Source organism: Theropithecus gelada, chromosome 7b, assembly GCF_003255815.1.
Source record: "Theropithecus gelada isolate Dixy chromosome 7b, Tgel_1.0, whole genome shotgun sequence".
In the NCBI taxonomy this organism is placed as follows: Eukaryota; Metazoa; Chordata; class Mammalia; order Primates; family Cercopithecidae; genus Theropithecus; species Theropithecus gelada.
The window spans coordinates 75,210,475-75,235,521 of record NC_037675.1 but is presented as its reverse complement, the minus strand read 5'-3'; the positions used below and the strand labels follow the sequence as shown (position 1 = coordinate 75,235,521).

The 25,047-nt window shown below is 42.4% G+C and overlaps 2 protein-coding genes across 5 annotated transcripts in view; both read right to left on the bottom strand.

Annotated features, from left to right (window-relative positions):
- ZNF410 (zinc finger protein 410) overlaps nucleotides 1–16,676 on the bottom strand; it is a 45,464-nt gene extending 28,788 nt beyond the window's left edge. For 2 of the 4 annotated variants that reach the window (XM_025392040.1, XM_025392041.1), the window contains exons 1-5: nucleotides 15,998–16,676; nucleotides 9,794–9,975; nucleotides 8,124–8,259; nucleotides 5,523–5,741; nucleotides 3,796–3,987 (exon numbers count right to left, since the gene is read on the bottom strand). In XM_025392040.1, the coding sequence (XP_025247825.1) occupies nucleotides 3,796–3,987; nucleotides 5,523–5,741; nucleotides 8,124–8,259; nucleotides 9,794–9,826 (580 nt within the window). In that variant the 5' untranslated portion in view covers nucleotides 9,827–9,975; nucleotides 15,998–16,676. Of the gene's footprint in view, nucleotides 1–3,795; nucleotides 3,988–5,522; nucleotides 5,742–7,646; nucleotides 7,698–8,123; nucleotides 8,260–9,793; nucleotides 9,976–15,997 lie in introns of all 4 variants that reach the window. The other 2 variants (XM_025392039.1, XM_025392042.1) reach the window with 2 other exon arrangements.
- Nucleotides 16,677–17,435: 759 nt separating this feature from the next.
- The window catches only part of PTGR2 (prostaglandin reductase 2), a 35,245-nt gene continuing 27,633 nt past the window's right edge, over nucleotides 17,436–25,047 (bottom strand). The window contains exons 6-10 of the mRNA XM_025392001.1: nucleotides 23,928–24,137; nucleotides 23,030–23,151; nucleotides 21,840–21,927; nucleotides 20,683–20,722; nucleotides 17,436–18,789 (exon numbers count right to left, since the gene is read on the bottom strand). Of these exons, the coding sequence (XP_025247786.1) occupies nucleotides 18,713–18,789; nucleotides 20,683–20,722; nucleotides 21,840–21,927; nucleotides 23,030–23,151; nucleotides 23,928–24,137 (537 nt within the window). The 3' untranslated portion in view covers nucleotides 17,436–18,712. The remainder of the gene's footprint in view (nucleotides 18,790–20,682; nucleotides 20,723–21,839; nucleotides 21,928–23,029; nucleotides 23,152–23,927; nucleotides 24,138–25,047) is intronic.

The window sequence follows — 25,047 nt, the reverse complement described above, 5'->3', positions numbered from 1 at the left end:
CAGAAAAGAGTGCATTTGAGTTCTACCATGTTGGCCAGGCTGGTCTTGAACTCCTGACCTCCAGTGATCCGCCCACCTTGGCCTCCCAAAGTGCTGGGATTACAGGTGTGAGCCACTGCACCTGGCTGCCATATGGTTTCTGTTACAACAACTCAGCTTTGCCATAGTAGCAGCCTTAGACAATCTGTAAGTAATGTGGATGCCTATGTTCTAAAACTTTAATTATAAAAACAGGTGCGGGCCGGGCACAGTGGCTAACGCCTGTAATCCCAGCACTTTGGGAGGCCGAGGCGGGCCGATCATGAGATCATGAGATCGAGACCATCCTGGCTAACACAGTGAAACCCCGTCTTTACTAAAAATACAAAAAATTAGCTGGGCGTGGTGGTGGGCACCTGTAGTCCCAGCTGCTCGGGAGGCTGAGGCAGGAGAATGGCATGAACCTGGGACGCAGAGCTTGCAGTGAGCCAAGATCACACCACTGCACTCCAGCCTGGGCGACAGAGCGAGACTCCGTCTCAAAAAAAGAAAAAAAACAAAAAACCGGTGGGGATTTGGCCCAAAGGCCTTTGCTGACCTAATATACAACATCTTATGCAAACTTAAAATGTTTCTGTATTTCAAACAACTTTGATTATAAATGAAGATAATGTGCTCTGAAAATCTATGCTAGAGGACTCACAAACTGACTTCAGTGTTGACAATGACAAAGATATTTATGTTAAAAATGCACTAAAATATTGAATAAAATCACTTCATTACATGTTAGTGCAAGGGTGTCCAATATTTTGGCTTCCCTGAGCCAAAATTCTTCTTTCACTGAAAGAAGAAATGTCTTGGGCCACACATAAAATATACTAATACTGGCCAGGCGCGGTGGCTCATGCCTTAATCTCAGCACTTTGGGAGGCCAAGGCAGGCAGATCACAAGGTCAGGAGATTGAGACCATCCTGGCTAACATGGTGAAACCCTGTCTCTAGTAAAAATACAAAAAAAATTAGCCGGGCGTGGTGGCAGGCACCTGTAGTCCCAGCTACTTGGGAGGCTGAGGCAGGAGAATGGCACGAACTCGGGAGGCGGAGATTGCAGTGAGCCGAGACTGCACCACTGCACTCCAGCCTGGGCAACAGAGCAAGACTCCGTCTCAAAAAAAAAAAAAGAAAAAAAACAAAAACAAAAACTAATACTAACGACAGCTGGTGAGCTTTAAAAGAAAAACAACTCATAATGTTTTAAGAAAGTTTACAAATTTGTGTTGGGCTGCATTCAAAGGCATCCTGGGCTACATGTGGCCCACAGGCCGTGAGTTGGACAAGCTTGTGTTAGTGGGTAAAAGCAATATAGATATATTTCATATGATTCAAATGTTTATGTGGGAGCAGGCGCAGTGGCTCACACCTGTAATCCCAGCACTGTGGGAGGCCGAGGCAGGCAGATCACCTTGGGTCAGGAATTTGAGACCAGCCATGGCCAACATGGTGAAACCCTGTGTCTACTAAAAATACAAAAATTAGCTGGGCATGGTGGCATGCATATGTAGTCCCAGCTACTCGGGAGGCTGAGGCAGAGAATCACTTGAGCCCAGGAGGTGGAGTTTGCAGTGAGCACTGCAGTGAGCAGATTGCACTGCTGCACTCCAGCCTGGGCGACAGAGAGAGACTTGGTCTCAAAAAAATAAATAAATAAAAAAAAATGAGTATGTATAACCAAGATCATAAAGTTTCCAAATAGCAACCTATAATGTTAATTTTATCTACATGCCTAAAGGTTTACATAACTAAGTTAGGGGGGAAAAAAAGGCTTTTAGGGAATTAACTTGTTGGAAAATAAAAGACTGTCTTATATTTGGGGTGATTTTTTTTTTGGGGAGACCGAGTTTCGCTCCTGTTGCCCAGGCTGGAGTGCAGCGGTGCGATCTCAACTCACTGTAATCTCCGCTTCCCGGGTTCAAGCAATTCTCCTGTCTCAGCCTCCCTAAGTAGCTGGGATTACAGGCATGCGCCACCATGCCCAGCTAATTTTGTATTTTTAGTAGAGACGGGGTTTCTCAACATTGGTCAGGCTGGTCTCAAACTCCTGACCTCAGATGATCCGCCCACCTCAGCCTCCCAAAGTGCTGGGATTACAGGCGTAAGCCACCATGCCCAGCCTATTTGGGGTGATTTATATTCAGGCATACAAGGTAGTTGTTAAGATAGTAAGGCAACATATTTTGAGAGTAAGAAAAACATCCACACAATGCTTTGCCGATTCTAACATTTCCCAGATAGAATGTTACGTAATCTCCATAACAAGTCAATCAGGTAAGCTGCCTGATCTCCATGTTCAGATCATGAGAAAATTGAAGCTAAGGGAGGTTAAACTGCCCAAGGCAGGGAACTAATAAATGATGATCCCAGGCTTGGATCCCAAGCCCCCAGATTCTAAATTGCAAGCTCCCCTCCCTACACCGCTTCTCATTGGCAAATATGGCACTATTTCTTCAACGTAAGAGGAAATGCTGAAGGTTTCAGCATCCAGAGATTGGCACATACATCTCAGGAAGAATCTCAACTTTAAGGGTCCTACCAAAATGGTAAAATGAACCATTCTAAGTAGCACTATGGTAGTCATAAACAGAACTAAGTATTTTGAAAACGAACAGAAGTTTAGAGTTTGGCTGAGCATGGTTGCTCACACCTATAATCCCAGCACTTAGGGAGCCAGAGGGAGGAGGAGAACCTGAGTCCAGGAGTTTGAGACCTGCCTGGGCAACAGAGCAAAACCCCATTCTCTACAAAAAGGGAAAAAACAGAAGACAAAAAAAAAAAATTTAATGTTTCAAAATATTCATAGGGAACTCTAGTTCTCTATTAGAAACTTTAACTTTTATTTTCATTTGAATGGTAATCAAAAAATAATAATAAGCATATACTAAATAATCTGCATAAACTCCAAACAGCTGTACTAAGTGCTTAAGCTTAGTTTGTGATAATGATAGCATTAAACCATGTAGTACTGAGTTGTCACATGTTAATGAGAAAACACAGAGGCAGACATAAAAAAGAATTCATGACATGCTACATAAGCAAAGATTCTGCAGTGGTCCGAATAGAGCCGTGGTTCTCAAGCTTTAACATGTATCAGAACCAAGTTTTTGACTCAGTAGGTCTGGCATGGGCCTGAGAGTTTGCATTTCTCAGTTCCCATGTGACATCAATGAACCAGTGACAATGCTTTGGAAATTACTAGAACAGAGAAAAGTGGCACAGAGTAATTAGTACAGGCATGCTGAACTGAAAAAGAAAAAGCATTAAAACCATCATAGCTAATTGTTAAACTGCCAGGAGCAGCAATTCAGTTTCAGCAAAACATAATCCTCTGCCACAATGACTTAATGTTATTTTTATTTTCATGGGTTTGGTAGTTTTATTCCTATTAACTGATAAAACTTTTGATTTCATGAGGGTGTAAGAGCTCTAAGTATATAAAGTTTACACAGAATTGATGTTTGTGCGTATTTAAGAGACATTACAATAAAAACAATTCAAACCCCAGAATGTATATTATTTTTTCTTTAAAAGGGGCTCTGTACATTTTTAAAGTTGAGAATTCAGAATACTAGTTGGTTTTGGACACAAATCTAGTATGGCCAAGTTATTTTACAGAAAATAAAATTTAAACAATTTACAGATTTCTAGCTTTCTGCTCTCATCAATAAAATAACTTGAATTATATACAACTCAAACCAGCCACTGCATTACCAAAATCTCTTTGCACAGAATAGCGGCAAGGAAAATGCCAACAGGCCTCACCATTGCTGCTGGTTTTTGCATTCTTTGCCAGTTGTGCACGAGTAGCAGCAATCAAACTGTCATGGGCCAACTCTTGAACCCGGAGGAACCATGGAATGCTACTGTCTGTGCTCTCACTGGAGAGGAAATCATTCCCTGAATCTTCTGCCTCATCCTGTACAAACACTAAGTGCTCAGCTGAAGAGCCCAGACCTGGAAGAAACAAAATATATGAAAAGTTAGCAACCAAGCAAGCCTTTTATTTGCCCTGGCTCAGAAACTCTCCATGTCCCCCCATCTTTTTTTTTTTGAGACGGAGTCTCGCTCTGTCACCTAGGCTGGAGTGCAGTGGCACGATTTCGGCTTACCACAACCTCTGCTTCCCAGGTTCAAGCGATTCTCCTGCCTCAGCCGCCTGAGTAGCTGGGATTACAGGCATGCGCCACCATGCCCAGCTAATTTTTGTATTTTTAGTAGAGACAGGGTTTCACCACGTGGGTCAGGCTGGCTGTGAACTCCTGACCTTGTAATCCGCCCACCTCGGCCTCCCAAAGTACTGGGATTACAGGCGTGAGCCACTGCGCCTGGCCCAGAAACTCTCCATGTCCTAAATAAGCTATTCCTGACCTTCGCCTTTTACCTCAAACTTCTCATTGAAAAGTAGGCTATCACCTTTCTACCTTTAGTCTACAGGCTTGTCGTTACCTTGCCTCCTCTAATTTCAGAGGCAAAGCTGTCTTTCTTGGTCAACCAGACTAACCCCCATCTACAGTATTTCATTCTCATTCTTCAATTATCCCCTCATATATACTTCTGTTATCTCCTCTCTCCCATCTGCAACCAGTTTCCTATCAGCCAGCATTTCCTTAGAGTCTTTAAATATGTCCTAACTCAAGTCTCTCACCCTTATTTTTTAAAAGAAGTAGAAAACCCCAAGTACTTCTCTAGCTATTACCTTCTTCCCTGTTCCTTTAAAGTCAAGTTTCTTGAACAAGTGTACCTTCTAACTTGCGTATCTACTGTCTTACCTCCCATCCACTCCCCATCTCTTTAACCCTGGCCTCTACCTTAGCTACCACAGTAACAACTGCTCTTGCTAGGGTCACCAGACACACACTTCTCACTAATAAGCCCATCATGTAGCATTTGGCATGATTTAGTGTATTTTCTGCCTTAAAACTTCTTCCTCCCTTGGCTTCCCCGCTACCAGTCTCTCCAGTTCTCTTCATCCCCTTCCAGCTGCTCCTTCCTGTTCTTCTGTTGTCCTCTTAAATGTTTTTTCCCAGGGTCCCGGACTTGCCTTCTTTTCTGTTTATGCTTCAGACTTCTCTTGAATCAAAGAATCCACACTCACTGTTTCATACATTTCCTGAATGCTGATAAGCACCAAAACAGACCTTTCTAGAACTCTGGATTCCTGTTTCTAACTCTCTAAAGGACATGTCCTCCTGAATGTACCTCAAAATCTCAACATAAATAGGCATAAATTGGAACTAATCATCCTCCCCCAAGCCTTGCTCTTCCTGTTCGATCTCAGTAAATGGCACTACATAATTTCCCAAACAAGATGGGTCATACTAGAGTCCTCCCTCTCCCTCTACATATTCAAATGGTCACCAGACACACCAATTCTCCAAAATAATAAAATAATAAAGCTTCTTTCTATTTTAAGTATGACTAAGTAAAATATGCCCCACCCCTAATTTTTTTCTTAGGCATTAGCAGAGCTCAAGAAAAGGAAAGAATACCTGCTCTTGTTAGGTTAAGAAGAATAAAAGAAGTGCTATCACTTGGCTGTAGATCTTGCAACAAGCTAGAAGACTCTGAAGTGGACAAAAACTCCGGGGATTTCTGTACAGTCTGAGCTCTCGTCTCCTCTCCGTCTGGACCTACATTCACCCGAAGGCTTCTCAAAACAGCTGAGGAAGGGACCTCCTTGGAGGAGTTAGAATGATTTGTAGTATCATCTAGTAAAGGGAAAATATCACAGCTTTATGTAACACCTATCTCCAGGGGCTCACCATTTTGATACACAGCACCCAACATCTCTTGGAAGCTAACATCCTTATAGGAGCAGACAGCATTCTCATTATACAAATAAAAACTCTGTCTCACAGAAGACCAGAGAGATGGCTTTATGTTCTAAAGGCAGTCAGCCAAAATGTGAGGAACAGAATTCTCTGTCACTTGGCAGTAATGGTTGGTGAATAACCAACCATTCACATTTGGACCATGGAATTTAGTCCTTTTTGAAGCCAGAAATCAGTACTTTTTCCTTGAAAAATATAGCTATACAATGAATACTAACTCAAGAATAGGATCTACATTTTATTTTTCTTGTAGAGAGCTCCCTCTCCTTAACTTTTATATTAGGTTGGTGCAAAAGCTATTGCAGTTTTTGCCATTACCTTTTTACCTCTGGTTGTACCTCAGGCTGTGGTATTTTTTTCTGTGCCACCACACCTGGCTAACTTTTGTATTTTTAGTAGAGACAGTGTTTCACCAGCCAGGCTGGTCTCAAACTCCTGACCTCAAGTGATCCACCTGCCTTGGCCTCCCAAAGTGCTGGGATTATAGGCGTGAGCCACCACGCCCAGCCTGTAATATTGTGTTTTATGAGCTGGGAGGCAAGTATTTGGATTTTCATTTACTTTTATCTATACTTGTTTGTATGTCTCAAATACTTAAAATTAAAACTAAAGGAAATGTGGAAAAGAAAGTGAATGCATTTTTAAAAAATCCATTCATTAGTTGATGAACACAAAACTGATTCCTTATCTTGGTTATTATGAATAATGCTGCAATTAACATGTAAGTATAGATATCTTTGACTTACTGATTTCAATTCCTTTAGATATATACCTACAAGTTAGATTGCTGGGTCATATGGTAGCTCCATTTTTAGTTTTCTGAGGAACTTCCATACAATTTCCATAATGGCTGTACTAACTTACATTCCCACCAACAGTGTACAAAGGTTACCTTTTCTCCATATCCTTGCCAACACTTGTTATCTTCCATCTTTATAACAGTCATTCTAAGGGGAGATGGACACTCTGTTGTTTTCATTTCCTTAATTATTGTTTGTTTTTATATATATATATATATTTTTTTTTTTTTTTTAATTTATTATTACTATTTCTTTTAAGGTGTTGCTCTATCCACCCAGGATGGAGTGCAGTGTTGCAAAAACAGCTTACTGCAGCCTCAAACTCCTGGGCTCTACTGATCTTCCCACCTCAGCTGGGACTACAGGTGCACACCACCATGCCCAGCTAATTTTTAATTTTTTGTAGAGACGAGGTCTCGCCATGTTGCCCAGGCTAGTCTCAATCTCCTGGGCTCAAGCAATCTTCCTGCCTCAGCCTCCCAAAGTGCTGGGATTACAGGCATGAGCCACCACACCTGGCCTGTCTTCAACTTTTCTAACTGGTTCTTTCCTCTTAGCATAAAGCTACCCTCAAATACCTCAGATCTTAACACAAACAAAAAATTTCCCTCTATCTCATCACCTTCTCGTTTTCCTTCTCGTACCAGGAGAGTCTTTAGAAAGTATGTATTGATAGGCCTGATGCAGTGGCTCACACTTGTAATCCCAGCACTTTGGGAGGCCAAGGTGGACTGATCACTTGAGGTCAGGAGTTCAAGACCAGCCTGGCCAACATGGTGAAACCCTGTTTCTACTTAAAATGCAAAAATTAGCTAGGCATAGTGGCGCGCACCTGTAATCCCAGCTACTTAGGAGGCTGAGGCAGGAGACTAGCTTGAACCCGGGAGGGGAGGCAGAGGTTGCAGTGAGCCGATATCGCACCACTGCACTCCAGTCTGGGTGACAGAGTGACACTCCGTCTCAAAAAAAACAGCTTGTACACTCAAGTCACTGCAGCCTGACTTTCCATCCTCTTCTCTCCATGGAACAGGTTCTGCCAAAGTCAATAATGGTGTCCTTTTAGTCCCTATTTCACTGGGCCTGTCAGTAGCATTTGATACAATGATTTCCCCTGGGTTTCATGCCTCCACTCTGCTGATGTTCATCCAACTATTTTAGTCTTCGCTTCTTCCCTCCTTTACAAGTTCTCCTGCCCTACCCTGTACCTTAAATAAATAGTTCCATAGTTTTGCATTGACCTTTTTTCCCCACTCTCACACTCTCTGGGTGATCATATCCATTCCTATGGCTTAAACTACCAAAGCACTAATGATTTCATGGTTGCTTTTTCTCCATGACTCCTAATTTTTACAGTTTCCACCAGTCAGTTATTAAGTGATATATTCATTCCACCACTAACATAGAGTAGGCTAGGCTCTTAAGACTTCTTTATCCTATCTCTAGTGATCTTAATTTTTACCTGGTAACATTAGCCGACTGCATTCTGAGGCTTCAGTCACGGGAAGGAGGGACAAACAAGTAATATCTTTAGCTTCTGATTCTACAAGCCCCTGTCCCAATGGGATGGATGTATTCTGAACAAACTGTACCAGGAGCTAGGGGGAAAAAAGACAACACTGAGAAATACAAGTTGTTAGAAATGTATCTAAACCTCCGAATTTACCAAAAGATAATATTAAGACTATTTACTAGTCTCCTCCATATTCAAAGAAAAACTAAACACCATAATATCTAAAGTTATTTTATCAAGTTCTCTGTTCTAGAGAACAGCTGATTTATATAAAGTCATGTGCTGCATAACGACATTTCAGTTAACAGACCACATACAGTGTTATGGTCCCGTAAGATTGTAATACCCTATTTTTACTGTACTTTTTCCACATTTAGATATGTTTAGATACACAATGTTTACCACTATGCTTCAACTGCCTACAGTATTCAGTACAGTAACATGCTGTATAGGTTTGCAGCTTAGGGGCAATAGGGTATACCATACAGCCTAGGAATGTAGCAGGCTAAACCATCCAGGTCTGTGAAAGTATACTCTACCATGTTCGCATAATAATGAAGTCAACTAATGTCATATTTCTCAGAATGTATCTCTATCGCTAAGTGACACTTCACTGTAATTAAGTTAACCTCTGCCACCTTCTGTCAAACAGAGAAATGATAAAAATACTTACATTTTAAAATAATGGCTTAAAATCAACTGCATCATATTGATTACATTTTACAAAGCAATTTTCTGTGTACTGGCTCATTTAATTATCACATTAACCCAGTAAGATTTAAGATGTATTTTTTTTTTTTGGAGACAGAGTCTTGCTCTGTCACCCAGGCTGGAGTGCAGTGGCACAATCTTGGCTAACTGCAAGCTCTGCCTCGTGGGATCACACCATTCTCCTGCCTCAGCCTCTCAAGTAGCTGGGACTACAGGTGCCCGCCACCAGGCCCCGCTAATTTTTTTTTGTATTTTTAGTAGACATGGGGTTTCACTGTGTTAGCCAGGATGGTCTCGATCTCCTGACCTCGTGATCCACCTGCCTCGGCCTCCCAGAGTGATGGGATTACAGGCGTGAGCCACCGCACCCGGCCTTAAGGTGTATTTTACAGCTGAGGAATCAAATTGAAACATTAAGTGACTTGTCTAAGGTCACATGACTAGTTACGAGCAATGCCAATCCTTAAATTTAAGTAATCTGGTTCCAAATTCAGTGTCCATTCTGCAACACAGATGTGCTAAATTTAAAGTAAGAAAAGTGAACAACAAAAAATGTTTAAATCCCCTAATCACATTTAGAAAGAAAATACTTACATATACAAAATAAACAAAAGAAGAATTTGTAGTAGTAAATATTTATATATGTATACACCTATATACATCGCATGTATCTCATATTTATGTAAGTACATATTTATACATAAACATATTTTTATTTACAAGATTTTATTACATAATTATCTAAATGTATAATGGTTTTACGTATACTGAAAAACATATACAGCTTATAAAACCTAAAATATTTATTATCTGGCTCATTGAATAAAAAGTTTGCTGACCCCTAAACTAAAGATAAACTTTGAAATATAGCCCACCAAAAGAAAAGGAAACAAGCTGACTGGGCTCACCTCTGGTTTGGATTCTAACTCATCTGATAACATTGATTCAGCTTCCAAAACCTGTAGCTATTCAGGGGACAAGTTCAAATTTAATTCAGAGCCAATGATACCTTCCTGTTATGTTCATATTCCTCTAGGAAATACTATGCTCTTCCTGTAAGATGTTGTACTAGGTGGGTAATCAATTTAACCTAGAATAGGGTAAAAAAGAGAGAAGGGGCATTAAGAGCAGTGGGAAAACACAGGTACATAAAGACACTTCTTCACATATCCAAAAACAATCACAAGCAAGCAAATAAAGAATTCAAACCAAAACACTTGTTTTAAAATACAACAAGCTCAACAGGCATCCAAACCCATAAAAATACTATGCTTTGATGCAGTATTTCAACCTTTAATAATCTAAGAAACTATCTTAAATATGGATAGAGCTATGTCCAAAGATGTCCATCTTAAATAATAAACAACTGGAAGCAATGTATATACATACACCACACACACACCCCAATTAGGGAATGATTGATTAAATATGGCACTGTCACTTCAAAATATGCTATCAAGGGTTGGGCATGGTGGCTTACACCTGTAATTCCAGCATTTTGATAGGCTGAAGTGGGTGGATCACTTGAGGTCAATAGTTCGAGACCAGCCTGGCCAACACAGTGAAACCCTCTCTATTAAAAATACAAAAATTAGCCAACCATGGTCGCAGGCACCCGTAATCCCAGCTACTCGGGAGACTGACGCAGGAGAATCCCTTGAACCCAGAAGGTGGAGGTTGCAGTGAGCCAAGGTCAGACCACTGCACTCCAGCCTGGGCGACAGAGTAGGACTCCATCTCAAAAAAGAAACCAACAAACAAATGCTATGAAGACTATGCAGCAACAGATGACTGACATGTTAAATTATAAAAACAAAATACAAAATTATATACTTGCTATTATTAAAACTAGTTATAATAAGCATCAGAAAAAGTAAAAGGAGATTCATACAGCTATGACAGTAGCCATACAGTGTGGTAGGCTGGTGTGACTTAATTTTCTTTTCTCAATTGTCCGATTTTTCTAAAAGGCAACCATATCGTTTTGATAATTTTAAAAATTACATTAAAGAAACAGTAAAAATTTGAAGAGTGTTTCCCAAAGGTAGTACTCTCAGGACCCTGATACGGTTGTTCTCTCCCTATAATTTATTTAGTTAATTAATTTATTTATTTAGAGATGGAGTTTTGCTCTTGTTGCCCAGGCTGGAGTGCAATGGCACGATCTCAGCTCACCGTAACCTCTGCCTTCCAGGTTCAAGCAATTCTCCTGCCTCAGCCCCCCGGAGTAGCTGGGATTACAGGCATGCACCACCACACCTGGCTAATTTTGTATTTTTAGTAGAGACAGGGTTTCTCCATGTTGGTCAGGCTGGTCTCGAACTCCCGACCTTAGGTGATCCGCCTGTCCTGGCCTCCCAGAGTGCTGAGATTACAGGCATGAGCCACCAGGCCCTGCCATTCCCTGGAATTTAAATTCTTACTTTCTAATAGTTTAGTTTCTTTTCAGGATTTTGGAATGTTAGTCCATTTTATTTGGTACAACTGTTGCTAAAATCGGGAGCACTATTACAAATAATCATACAGGGTAAAATGTATCCAGGATGGGTATATTTTCAATCAATGGGTACTTTAAGTTTCCAATTAATACAAGGTAGCATGGAAAGGTAGAACAAGACAGACTTAACAAAGAGGGCACTTAGGCTGGGCACGGTTGCTCATGTCTGTAATCCCAGCACCGAGGCAGGTGGGTCACCTGAGGTCAGGAGTTTAAGATCAGCCTGGACAATATGGTGAAACCCCGTCTCTACCCAAAATATAAAAATTAGCCGGGCATGTGGCAGGTGCCTGTAATCCCAGCTACTTCGGAGGATGAGGCAGGAGAATCGCCTGAACCCTGGAGACGGAGGATGCAGTGAGCTGAGACTGCATCACTGTACTCCAGCCTGGGCGACAGAACAAGACTCCATCTTAAAAAAAAAAAAAATACCTGAATAAATTTTTTTTTTTTTTGTCCTGTTGGTTCCTCCCTCTCTCTTTCTAGCTGCCTGAAATCCTCCTTTTTCATTGTAAAAAAGTAACCATTTAGGCCAGGGCCAGTGGCTCACACCTGTAATCCCAGCATTTTGGGAGGCCGAGGTGGTCGGATCACAAGGTCAGGAAATTGAGACTATCCTGGCCAACATGGTGGAACCCGTCTGGACTAAAATACAAAAAATTAGCCAGGTGTGGTGGCACGTGCCTGCAGTCCCAGCTACTCAGGAGGCTGAGGTGGGGGAGGCAGAGGCTGCAGCGAGCTGCGATCGCGCCACTGTACTCTAGCCTGGGCGACAGAGCAAGACTCTGTGTCAAAAAAAAAAAAAGTAGTAACCATTTACAAGATATAAATGGAAATGCTCCTTCCAAGTTTCCCACATAAAGTATCATAAATCCCTGACTTTTCTTTTTTTTTTTTTTTTTTTGAGACGGAGTCTTGCTCTGTCGCCCAGGCTGGAGTGCAGTGGCTGGATCTCAGCTCACTGCAAGCTCCGCCTCCCGGGTTCACGCCATTCTCCTGCCTCAGCCTCCCCAGTAGCTGGGACTACAGGCGCCCGCCACCTCGCCCGGCTAGTTTTTTGTATTTTTTTAGTAGAGACGGGGTTTCACCGTGTCAGCCAGGATGGTCTCGATCTCCTGACCTCGTGATCCGCCCGTCTCGGCCTCCCAAAGTGCTGGGATTACAGGCTTGAGCCACCGCGCCCGGCCCCTGACTTTTCTTTCACACACATTTTTCTTATTCAAGCTCTGCAACAGCTTCATATGTTTATCCATCCCTCTATTTAGAGAGGAAGGAACCAAGGCTCAGTATTAAGTAATTAAGTAATATACTTAATTACCAAGTTATTAAGTTGCAAAGCCAAGACTCCCACCGACAGGGGAAGTACGCAGGAATCATTAGCGTGAAGAGTGATTACATCTCTCTAGGTTTGATTTTGAATCTCCATGGCTTAAGAATTCCTTTTTTCAGCCTAGGCAACACAGTGAGACCCTATTTCTCTCTCTCTTTTTTTTTTTTTTTTTGTTTCAGACGGAGTCTCGCTCTGTCGCCCAGGCTGGAGTGCAGTGGCTGGATCTCAGCTCACTGCAAGCTCCGCCTCCTGGGTTTACGCCACTCTCCTGCCTCAGCCTCCCGAGTAGCTGGGACTATAGGCGCCCGCCACCTCGCCCGGCTAGTTTTTTTTTTGTATTTTTAGTAGAGACGGGGTTTCACCGTGTTAGCCAGGATGGTCTCGATCTCCTGACCTCGTGATCCGCCCGTCTCGGCCTCCCAAAGTGCTGGGATTACAGGCTTGAGCCACCGCGCCCGGCCTTTTTTTTTTTTTTTTTTTGAGACAGAGTCTGGCTCTGTCACTCAGGCTGGAGTGCAGTGGTGCAGTCTCGGCCAGTGAGACCCTATTTCTACAAAAAAAACCACTTTTTTTCAATTAGTTTCACATGGTGGCACATGCCTGTGGTCCAAGCTACTAGGGAGGCTAAGTAGGAGGATCGCTTTAGCCCAGGAGATTGAGGCTGAAATAGCAGCGATCACACCACTGCACTACAGCCTGCGTAACGAATGGAGGTTGTCTCAAAAAAAACAAGAATTCCTCTTCCCCAATTCCAGCTTAACAAGCCAAGAAATTATCAGATGTTTGTTGTTTAAGTCATCTTTAAGGTTCCTCCAACTTTGAGATTCCAGGATTGTAAAATCTCTGAGGAACCAGACAACTATTTACTGTCCTTTATATGTTATCTATGACATCTTTTTATTTCAGTGTTTTCACTTCAATAATCTTTAAAAATTAACACGAGCATTTTCTCAAGCACTAGGTATTCATATAATAACTAAGTACTGCCATACAATTTTGGTGTCCAAGTTTATGATTTGTATGTGTACAGTATGAATAAAACAGAAAATAGCAGAATGCATTAAGATATGCAACTGAACTCAAAAGAATTTGTACTAGAGCACTATCTTTTTTTTTTTTTTTGAGACGGAGTCTCACTCTGTCACCCAGGTTGGAGTGCAGTGGCTGGATCTCAGCTCACTGCAAGCTCCGCCTCCCGGGTGTACACCATTCTCCTGCCTCAGCCTCCGGAGTACCTGGGACTACAGGTGCCCGCTACTTCGCCCGGCTAGTTTTTTGTATTTTTTAGTAGAGACGGGGTTTCAGCGGGTTAGCCAGGATGGTCTCGATCTCCTGACCTCGTGATCCGCCCGTCTCGGCCTCCCAAAGTGCTGGGATTACAGGCTTGAGCCACCGCGTCCGGCCAGCACTCAGTATCTTATCAAGTGTACTGTGGGGATCTCATCTTTAACAGAGCAACGTACTAATTAGCTACAGGTGTAACAGCAAATATGCAATTAAACATTCCTATTCCCAATTCCTTACTCAACAGATTTCCAAAACTGCAATGTAAATCTTTTTTAAAAATTAGTTTCATTAAGATATTGTTCACATACCATACTATTGACTCATTTAAAGAGTACAATTAAAATGTCTTTAGTTTATTCAGAGTTGTACAAGCACAATCAATTTTACAACATTTCATCACCTCACAAGGAAACCCTGTGCCCATTAACAGTCACTTCCCACTTCTAATGTGTTTATTATGAGCTTAAAGGGCTTCCATACAAGCTTCCCAGTAAGCAACTGGTGGGTACTAAATATTTGTATAATGAATGAATGACACTACAAATGATACCCACATTTTTCTCTAGTCATCTCTGCTGAACTCCAAACCTTCATTTCTAACTACTTGCTAGGTATCTCCACATGTATGTACATTCAACAGCATCTCAAACCTAACAATGTCCAAAATTCAGATTATTATCTTCCTTACCAAACCTGTTCTTCTTGTATTATCTATTTCAATGATCGCCCAATCTTCCTCCCACTCAGCTGCAAATTCTAGGTCTTTAAATCTCTTTCTCCATTTTTAAATAATTCCCGTGATTCTCTGTTCCCAGAATGTTCTCTATTCCCTACTGTAAAGCCCTGTTTGCGTCTCTCAGTAACTTTCTACTATACTACTAAAACAGGCTTCTAACTGGTCACCCCGCCTTTAAAATTCCTCTTTCCAATGCATCCTTTAGGCAACCATTCAAGTTACCTTTCCAAAACAAAGAAATGCTTATGTCACTTCTATTCAAAGTTCAGTGCCTCAGAATAACTGTCATAACCCTAAGGGTAAACCCTTTCGTTTATACAGAAAAACTCCCCAGAGCTAGAGATTCAGCAACTTGCCAAAAATTAGATGCAAAACGTAAAAAACTAGAACTTAAAACTTCTGACTGCTACTTTAGTTGTCTTTTACTCTGCACCACACTAAGAAAAAAACAAGTGCAATTTCTCACCCCCTAACAAAATGCCCGACTTTATTTCCAAATGTTTCTTTTATTTACTGCAAAGATGCTGCGTTGATCTTCGTGCCAACCTAAGTACTAATTCTTAAGTCCCAACTTAATATTTAACTTCCAAATGGTGCCTAAATGCATTTCTGAGCCTCATGAGCAAGTGGGATAAACTTTAATAAATTGGATTATCTTGAGAAATTTCAGAAAATAAATTCGACATGAAATGTATAAAGGCCGTAAACACAATTCATACACTCTCCCCTACCCCCCTAACTGACAGGCAAAGGTGAAACGGGCGACCCAGCCCAGTCGAGTAGGCAGCTGTCCCTTTTCCAGACGCAGAAAGTAAGTGGTATGAAAGGAGAGGGTAGCTATGGACCGAAACATTTAGGGCAAGGCCTCCTGGCATCCTCTACCCCACACCACAAAGGCCTTAGTAATAAGGCCCCAAGGTCCGCGGGCAGGCCCCGGCTGCGGGTGCAGTCCAAGAGCCCCCGCCCTGGGGACTCGCTGACTCCGGCTTTCTCAGGACAGTCTGTTCCTATATCCCTGTCCCCAAAACCAAGCAAAGGAGTAGGAATATCGCCCCTAAAAACCCGCGAGGGGAAGGGCCAAAGCCGCAGGGCTTCAGACTGGCCGCTCCCAGGCCCGCCAGATCCTGGAGGGATGCCCAAGGAGGGCGGTTTCCTCTCTCGGGGTGAACTCGGCCCCAGGCCCCAAGTAGCCGGTACTGGCCCCCGCCCTCTGGGTTACTACCTAGCCGAGCTGGTGTGGCCAGGCCCACCTCGGAGCTCACCTTCCAGTTCTGGGCAGCCGGCCGGCCGTCTGTCGGTCCCGAATTCCGTCCACACACAGCGTCTTCCGGCTCCCGCCGGAAGCAGCTCGAGCGCGGGACAGGAAGTTTGGCCGACCCCCCACGCACACACCCACTCGCCCGCCTCAGGGCTGGGTGGCTGCAGCGCCGCTCCAGACCCAGACGTCAAGGCTGCTGGCGGGTACTGCCCAGGCCCGCGACGCAGGGCTCCGCCCCGGACAGGAGGAGCCGCAGCCTCCCCGCTCCCAGTCACTCACTCTCGGCCTTCGGGACTCCTAGGTCCGCGAAGCCTGAAAAAACAGGTCAGCTAATTCGTTGACGTCACTGCCACCCCCCAGTAGCGGAGGGAGTAGTTTTTCCCATCAGCGGAGGCGTTGCAATGGAGGCAGACGAGAAAGGATCACTGCTTAAACATTTATCAGAGGTCTCCATGGAGAGGACCTCGAAGTTTCACCGCCTGAGAAAGGAACTTGCAGAATCAAGTTTTGCATTATATACGGGACGGGGTATACAGTGAGTCTGGGTTCGGTGTTGTAATTAGGATGTAAAGAGCTCTTGGATGTCCCAACTGCGGCCTTGAACACTTGACTTCCAAGCTAGATGCCACCTTGTTAAAGCTTTGTGAGTTTGACTGACTTCTTGAAATTACTTACTTTTAAATATTTGCGTGCGGAAGGATGAGACTCAACTAATGTGGGGAATTAAAGGAGTTATCTTTAAAAAGGGATTTTCAAGGTTAAAGATAAGCCTCGATGACAGGTTTGGGTACACAAATTACTAATGGTGATTTAAAATAAAGGAGAAACGTTTCAGAGGAAGATCATTCCACTTTAGAAAAGCAGAGTAGGCCGGACTCGGTGGCTCACGCCTGTAATTCCAGCACTTTGGGAGGCTAAGGCGGGCGGATCACGAGGTCAGGAGATAGAGACCATCCTAACTCAGTGAAACCCCGTCTCTACTAAAGATACAAAAATTAGCCGGGCGTGGTGGCACGCGTCTGTAATCCTAGCTACTCTGGAGGCTGAGGCAGAAGAATCGCTTGACCCCGGGAGGCGGAGTTTGCAGTGAGCCGAGATCGTGCCACCGCACTCCAGCCTGGGCGGCGGCAGAGCGAGACAAAAAAAGAAAAAAAGAAAAAGCAGAGTATAAGGTGCCAATCCAGAGTTGAGGATATTTACTTGGAGGTAAAGGTCCAGTGCTCAAGAGGTGAGAAATACAGATGGAGATTTGGGAGTTAACAACATACAAAGAAAAGGTGAAACCCCCTCAGGAGATGAAATGGTCCAGGAAAAGTAACAAGAAAGAGCCACTCAAGTAAACTGGAGAGGCTGATTCCCAACACAATTTGATCTACTTATTACAAATGTTGCATACAAAAGTGTATTGGCAGTGTGTAGACAGACGATCATAAGCCAAAACATTCAGAAACAATAATCTTCAGTTTTACTGTTCTGTGAGGGTTGAGTACAATTAATAAAACAAACTCTTGAGGTACATCAGCAGTTCCTGAACATTCATGTTTACAAACGTTTGCTAATTTGCTCAGTCCTGTCATTTTCTGAAGCTGTCTTTATTGTCAATCTGTTTTTGTTTTTTGAGACGGAATTTCACTCTTGTCGCCCAGGCTAGGGTGCAATGGTGCGATTTCAGCTCACTGCAACCTCCCCCTCCCAGGTTCAAATGATTCTCCACCCTCAGCCTCTTGAGTAGCCGGAATTACAGGCACCCACCACCATGCCCTGCTAATTTTTGTATTAGAGAGAGGGGGTTTCACTGTGTTGGCCAGGCTGGTCTCGAACTCCTGACCTCAAGTGATCTGCCCGCCTCTGCCTCCCAACGTGCTAGGATTACAGGCTTGAGACATCAGGCCCGGCCGTCAATCTTTTAATCACCTAAAACTCCAACTGATGTTTACATCTGTTTGCCCTCTCAATCTTTACAACTATTTGACAGTATGTGCCTGCTAACCTAAAATAAACATACACTTTTCTCAATATATATTGAGTTTTTAGGCTATACAGTAAATTATTTGGCAAATACAAAGAGATCATCCTCTGGAGTAAATCTTGTCAACTTAACCAACCTAAGTTATTTATTTTCCCATACTAATCCCAACCCAAAGCCGCTGGTCTCCTATCCCAAAAACTGTTACACAAGCTCTGAAACCTCCCAATCCTGCCCCTAGTCCCTATGTACACATCATACCATTAAGTCTCTTTTCTGTCTACAATGTGAAAAAAAGGCCATCTCAATTCTATTTTTACATCAAGTTTCAGTTTAAGAATCATGTAAAACATTTCCAGTTCAACAAATCTTTACTAAGTGCCTCTCAAGTATTCTATTTTAAGCATTCTATTTTAAATTAATAAAAGTTATTATTTTTAAAAACCTATTGTGTATGATTCATTAATGGTTGTATCAGATCATGTAAAACTTTTCCAGTTTAACAAATCTTTACAAAGTGCCTCTCAAGCATTCTTTTAAATTAATAAAAGTAATTACTAAAAGTTACTATTAAAAACCTATTGTGTGTGATCCATTAATGGTTGTTATCAAATCCCCTATGCAACTAAAAATAACACCTATGATCACATTTAAATCGAGAGCTATGTATATTCTAAGCATTTTTTAATGTATCTTTGAAAATATGCAAAATGGAAAAGAAATCTATGATTGCCTTGAAGACATTTACAGCGATTACAAAGAGATTTCTTCTGAAATGCAAACTATCTGCTTTCCAATGTTACCTCCTGTCATCATGGACTGGAATGCAGCTGGAAAAAGAGAAAGTAGATTATCTGAAAAGGTAAATGTCACTATCATACTTGTTTCCAAAAGGTACAACACAAAAAATTATCTTCAATAACCTTTTCAGTGATTTTCAATATTAAGCATAGAAAATTGTCATGAATGTAATCCCAGCACTTTGGGAGGCCGAGACGGGTGGATCACGAGGTCAGGAGATCGAGACCATCCTGGCTAACACGGTGAAACCCCGTCTCTACTAAAAAATACAAAAAAAAACTAGCGGGGCGAGGTGGCAGGCGCCTGTAGTCCCAGCTACTTGGGAGGCTGAGGCAGGAGAATGGTGTAAACCTGGGAGGCGGAGCTTGCAGTGAGCTGAGATCCAGCCACTGCACTCCAGCCTGGGTGACAGAGCAAGACTCCGTCTCAAAAAAAGAAATCTCAAGTAAAAAGTTATACACAAACCCAATTAACATCTTAAAAAAAAGTTTTGCCTATACTGAAAATATTTAATTGGTATCTAATTGGTATGTACATGAATGTTCATTGTTTACAGTATCTGAAGACTAGAGGCAAAAAAAAATATGGGAATAAAATGTCAGTGAAGGCCAGGCATGGGGCCTTGCAACTGTAATCCCAGCACTTTGGAAGGCCAAGGTGGGCGGATCACTTGAGGTCAGGAGTTTGAGACCAGCCTGACCAACATGATGACACCCTATCTCTACTAAAAATACAAAAATCAGCTGGGAGTGGTGGTGTGTGCCTGTAGTCCCAGCTACTCCGGGGACTGAGGTGGAAGCATCATCTGAGCCTGGGAGGGAGAGGCTGCAGTGAACCATGATTGCACCACTGCACTCCAGCCAGGGTGACAGAGCATGGCCCTACCTCAAAAATTAAAAAAAGGGCCAGGCATTCCCACCTGTAAATTCCAGCACTTTGGGAGGCTGAGGCAGGAGGATCATTTGAGGCCAGGAGTTGCCTGGACAATATAGTGAGACCCTGTTTCTATGGAAAATTTAAAAAAAAAAAAGAAAAAAAAAAGGCTGGGCATAGTGGCAGGTAATTGTAGTCCCAGCTACTCTGGTAAGAGGATTGCTTGAGCCCATGGGTTCATAAGTTATAGTTAGCTATGATCATGCTACTGCACTCCAGCCTGGGCAACAGAGCAAGATCATCTCTTTAAAAAAAGGGGGAGGTAAGGGGAAGGAAGGGCAGGGAAGGGGAGGCCAGAGAGGTAGCATTAAAAGATAAAAAGATAAAAGACTTTGGCCTGTGGGGTGGGTCACACCTGTAATCCCAGCACTTTGAGAGGCCGAGACAGGCAAATCACTTTAGTTCAGGAGTTCAAGACCAGCCTGGCCAATATGTTGAAACCCTGTCTCTACTAAAAATACAAAAATTAGCCAGGCCTGCTAGTGCACGCCTGTGGTTCCAGCTACTTGGTAGACTGAGGCAGGAGAATTGCTTGATCTCGGGAAGTGGAGGTTGCAGTGAGCCAAGATCACACCACTGCACTCCAGCCTGGGAGATAGAGCAAGACTCCATCTCAAAAAAAAAAAAAAAAGGCCAGGCATGGTGGCTCACACCTGTAATTCCAGCACTTTGGGAGGCCGAGGCGGGCAGATCACGAGGTCAGGAGATTGGGACCATCCTGGCTATGACAGTGAAACCCCGTCTCTACTAAAAATACAAAAAATTAGCCCGGCGTGGTGATGGGCACCTGTAGTCCCTGCTACTTGGGAGCTGAGGCAAGAGAATGGCATCAGCCTGGGAGACGGAGCTTGCAGTGAGCTGAGATCGCGCCACTGCACTGTTTCCAGCCTGGGCAACAGGGCAAGACTCCATCTCAAAAAAAAACAAAAAGACTTTATCTTTGTGTGTTGAGCACATGTATATAATAAATAAGTCTACATTCATCTTACCTCCCATGTTTTCCAACCCATTTATCACCGTCTCCTTAATCTGTAAATCAAAATAGGTAGATTTAATAGTCTTTAAACTTCAATGTTTCTCTATAATAGTTTCCATACTTACAAAAGGCAGCAATACTATTTAGCACCTTCTGTCTAAAAATAGATACTCTTTATTTCATGTAGGTAGTCCAGAAAAGCTTCCTATCAATTGGTTTTTTTAAAGTAATATCCCATTTTCCCGTTGTTTAATCTCTTCAATTAGTAACAGATTACAAGCTATACACTCTAAAACAGAAAAAGAAAAGTACAGAAGCATACAAAGGTACAACTTTGCCTATCATTTGCAGGTTTCAAGAATAGCCTAGGCCAGTCTGGATGCAGTGGTTCACACCTGTAATCCCAGCATTTTGGGAGGCTGAGATGGGGAGATCACTCGAGGTCAGGAGTTCGAGACCAGCCTGGCCAACATGGTGAAACCCCATCGCTACTAAAAATGCAAAAATTAGCTGAGCGAGTGGCACATGCCTGTAATCCTAGCTACTCAGGAGGCTGAGGCAGGAGAATAGCTTGAACCCAGGAGGCAGAGGTTGCAGTGAGCTGAGATTGCGCCACTGCACTACAACCTGGGTGACAAAGCGAGACTCTGTCTCAAAAAAAAAAAAAAAAAAAAAAGAACAGCCTAGGCCAGTATGTCTGAAGCCCAGATTAATAACTCCTGACTTTCAATCAACAACTAAGACATACATTAGGATGTCCAGGGAGGACAGGGAAGAAGTATGGTGCTAAAGGCATCAGGAGGTGCTTACATGATTTTTGAGAAAGCACAGCTTCTAACACATAGTAGCATCCCATAAATATTTGTTAAATTAATAAACATAACAATTTTACATTTGGGGGAAAACCTATTGATTTTGTGATATAATCTATGGAAAGTAAAGCTAAAAAATTTTAGATAAAGGGAATAACAAACAAGGGTTTGTTAAGGGTTTGTTAATCAGGAGGTTATACTCACCTGGGAGGTAGAGTTAATTTATAATATTCAGCATACTTTTCTTTTGTAGGAATTTTTATAATGAAACTAATATGTTTGCTATAGTACATTTAAATAATGCAAAATTATATCAAGTAGCAGGAAGAATTATATTGATAAAGAATAGAAGTTCTACCTTTAGCTTTCCTTCTTTAAACCACTGACTCAGCTGTAGAATGCCAGGCTCAAATTTGTCTTTATAATTTAACACCAGAAATCTTTCCCTGCAGTGAGGAAGAAAAGGATAATGATCAGAGAATATGACGGGAGTGGTATTCCAAGATCAAACCATTCCAGAATTCTAGTATCTGTTAATCCTTAAAATATTAGGACATAATCACATTGAGTCTGGTCAGATACAGTTTTATGCGGAGTTACAGGTATAACTGTAGAAGACTTCTATTAATAATTTTTGTTGCCAGGCGCAGTGGCTCACGCCTGTAATCCTAACACTTTGGGAGGCCGAGGTGGGCAGATCACCTGAGGTCAGGAGTTCAAGACCAGCCTGGCCAACACAGTGAAACCCCCGTCTCTACTAAAACATAAAAATTAGCTGTGCATGATGGCAGGTGCCTGTAGTCCCAGCTACTTGGGAGGCTGAGACAGGAGAATCGCTTTAACCTGGGAGATGGTGGTAGAAGTGAGCTGAGATCGTGCCACTATACTCCAGCCTGGGCGGCTGAGCGAGACAGCATGTCAAAATAATAAGTTTTTGTCTGCCCAGTATCTACAACCCCATTGGTTAATAGCACCGTGATTTTTTCCTTTGTGGGTAACATCCTTACTCGACCCTCATGTGACCTAACCCAGGCCAGTCAAAGCCAGTAAGTATGTTTTCAGGGAGCTAGTCAGCCAAAACCTAAATATTGAATGGGCTTTAAAAATGTGTATTTTAAAGCTTTCTTTTTGAGACGGAGTTTCGTTCTCGTTGCCCAGGCTGGATGGAGTGCGTGAGGTGATCTTGGCTCACTGCAACCTCCGTCTCCCGGGTTCAAGTGATTCTCCTGCCTCAGCCTCCCAAGTAGCTGGGATTACAGGCGCCCACGACCACGCCCGGCTAATTTTTTGTATTTTTAGTAGAGATGGGGTTTCACCATGTTGGCCAGGCTAGTTTTGAACTCTTGGCCTCAAGCAATCCACCTTGCTTGCTTTGGGATGCCGTCTCAGCATCCCAAAGTGCTAGGATTGCAGGTGCAAGCCACCACACCCGACCTAAGGTTTTATTTAATAAAGAAAAAGTGTCTATGAAGAACAATAGATTTCATACACATCTATGATATTTAAAACCCCATGAACCGGTAATAAGGGCAAAGAGGAAGAACACACCTTGTGATGTTTCTTTCTTTCTGGATTGCCTCTATAGCAGGGGATAGTGGGGGAGGATAAGGCACATCTTTGTTGTACTGAGAAATCTGACCACACAGGATGATATGGCTGTTCTCATTCATCTGCACAAAGAAAAATGATGATAAAATATCCCGTTCCTATGTTTACTGATTTTATGGCTGCCATAATGAAAGCCTCCTTGACTATTTAATCCTTTTTGTCAACTAGTTCGATTTTTTTTTTTTTAATTTACCTGTTAGAGGCATTTGAGAATTTGAGCTAGCTAGAAATAATTATATTCCAAAGGAACACAGAGGCAAATAAATGTTTGGTAATCAGCAAAAGAATTACATTAGTTGTTGTTGCTACTTATTAGTGGTAGAACTGTATTTTTTTGGATTTAAATAATTTAATAATCTCAACTGCAAATAATTTTAGATGCAGCAAAGGACTATGTAGTGTTAATAACTCATCCCAAAAAAAATATTATGATATTTTATAATATTGTTAGTAAATATACATAAATACATGCAGCCTGTGAAACCCATTCTCTACACAAGGTCTGGGGCCATAGCTGTGAGTTGGTCAGTGGTGAGTTAGGGGTCAGAGCTTCACTATTTCAACAATGCAACTGTAATTTTTCACAAAAATAAACCAAAAGTGAAAAATATAATATTGGTAGCAAATAACTGAAATTGAAGTTCATAGTACAAATCTGCAAGTAAAGGGAAGTAGGTATCAGCAAGCTCTTTTGTATCACTTAAATACAATACTGATCATCACATTAAGTCACAATAATCCCTCCAATTTTATAAATTTTTTTCTCAGTATTAGGTAAAAAGATATCACAACATATAAAATGCAGTATTCAAATTTGTAATAGAAATCAGCAAACAACCTGACTTATCACTGTATCACTGATGTTACCACCAACATTGTCAAAATAAACATCCACTCCAGCTGGGCATGATTCACGGAGTTGTTCTGCCACATTCTCTTTTTTATAATTAATTGCAGCATCAAAGCCCAGTTCTGAGGTCAAGAGGACGCATTTCTCATGTGTTCCACAAATCCCCACCACTCTGGAACAACCTAACAAATGGCCAATCTAGGGGAGAAATTTGAAGATTAAATGACTTTATATTGTCACATTTAAATGTAAAAATATACAAGTATGCAAGATATTACAGGTATATGACAGTGTTCATTACAATTTAGGTTAGATTACGCTGCTTTTAATGAAGAGTAATTTGAAAGTAAAAGAACTGAGGGCAGACAATGTCATCCCAAAAAAAAATTATTAAAATTGAACAAAGTTAGACTTACGTTCCTCAACTTATGATGGGGATATGTCCCAATAAAACCATCTTTTTTTTTTTTGGAGACGGAATCTTCACTTTGTTCCCCAGGCTGGAGCTCTGTCCCCTAGGCTGAAGCGCAGTGGCACGATCTTGGCTCACTGCCAGCTCCGCCTCCCAGGTTCACACCATTCTCCTGCTTCAGCGTCCCGAGTAGCTGGGACTACAGGCGCCTGCCACCATGCCCGGCTAATTTTTTTACATTTTTTAGTAGAGATGGGGTTTCAGCGTGTTATCCAGGATGGTCTCGATCTCCTGACCTCGTGCTCCGCCCGCCTCGGCCTCCCAAAGTGCTGGGATTACAGGCGTGAGCCACTGCGCCCAGCCAAAACCATTGTTAGTTGAAAATATCCTAAGCAAAAAATGCATTTAAGCCGGGCGCGGTGGCTCACGCCTGTAATCCCAGCACTTTGGGAGGCCGAGGCGGGCGGATCACAAGGTCAGGAGATCGAGACCACAGTGAAACCCCGTCTCTACTAAAAATACAAAAAATTAGCCGGGCGCGGTGGTGGGTGCCTGTAGTCCCAGCTACTCAGGAGGCTGAGGCAGGAGAATGGCGTGAACCCAGGAGGCGGAGCTTGCAGTGAGCCGAGATCGCGCCACTGCACTCCAGCCTGGGCGACAGCGCGAGACTCCGTCTCAAAAAAAAAAAAAAAAAAA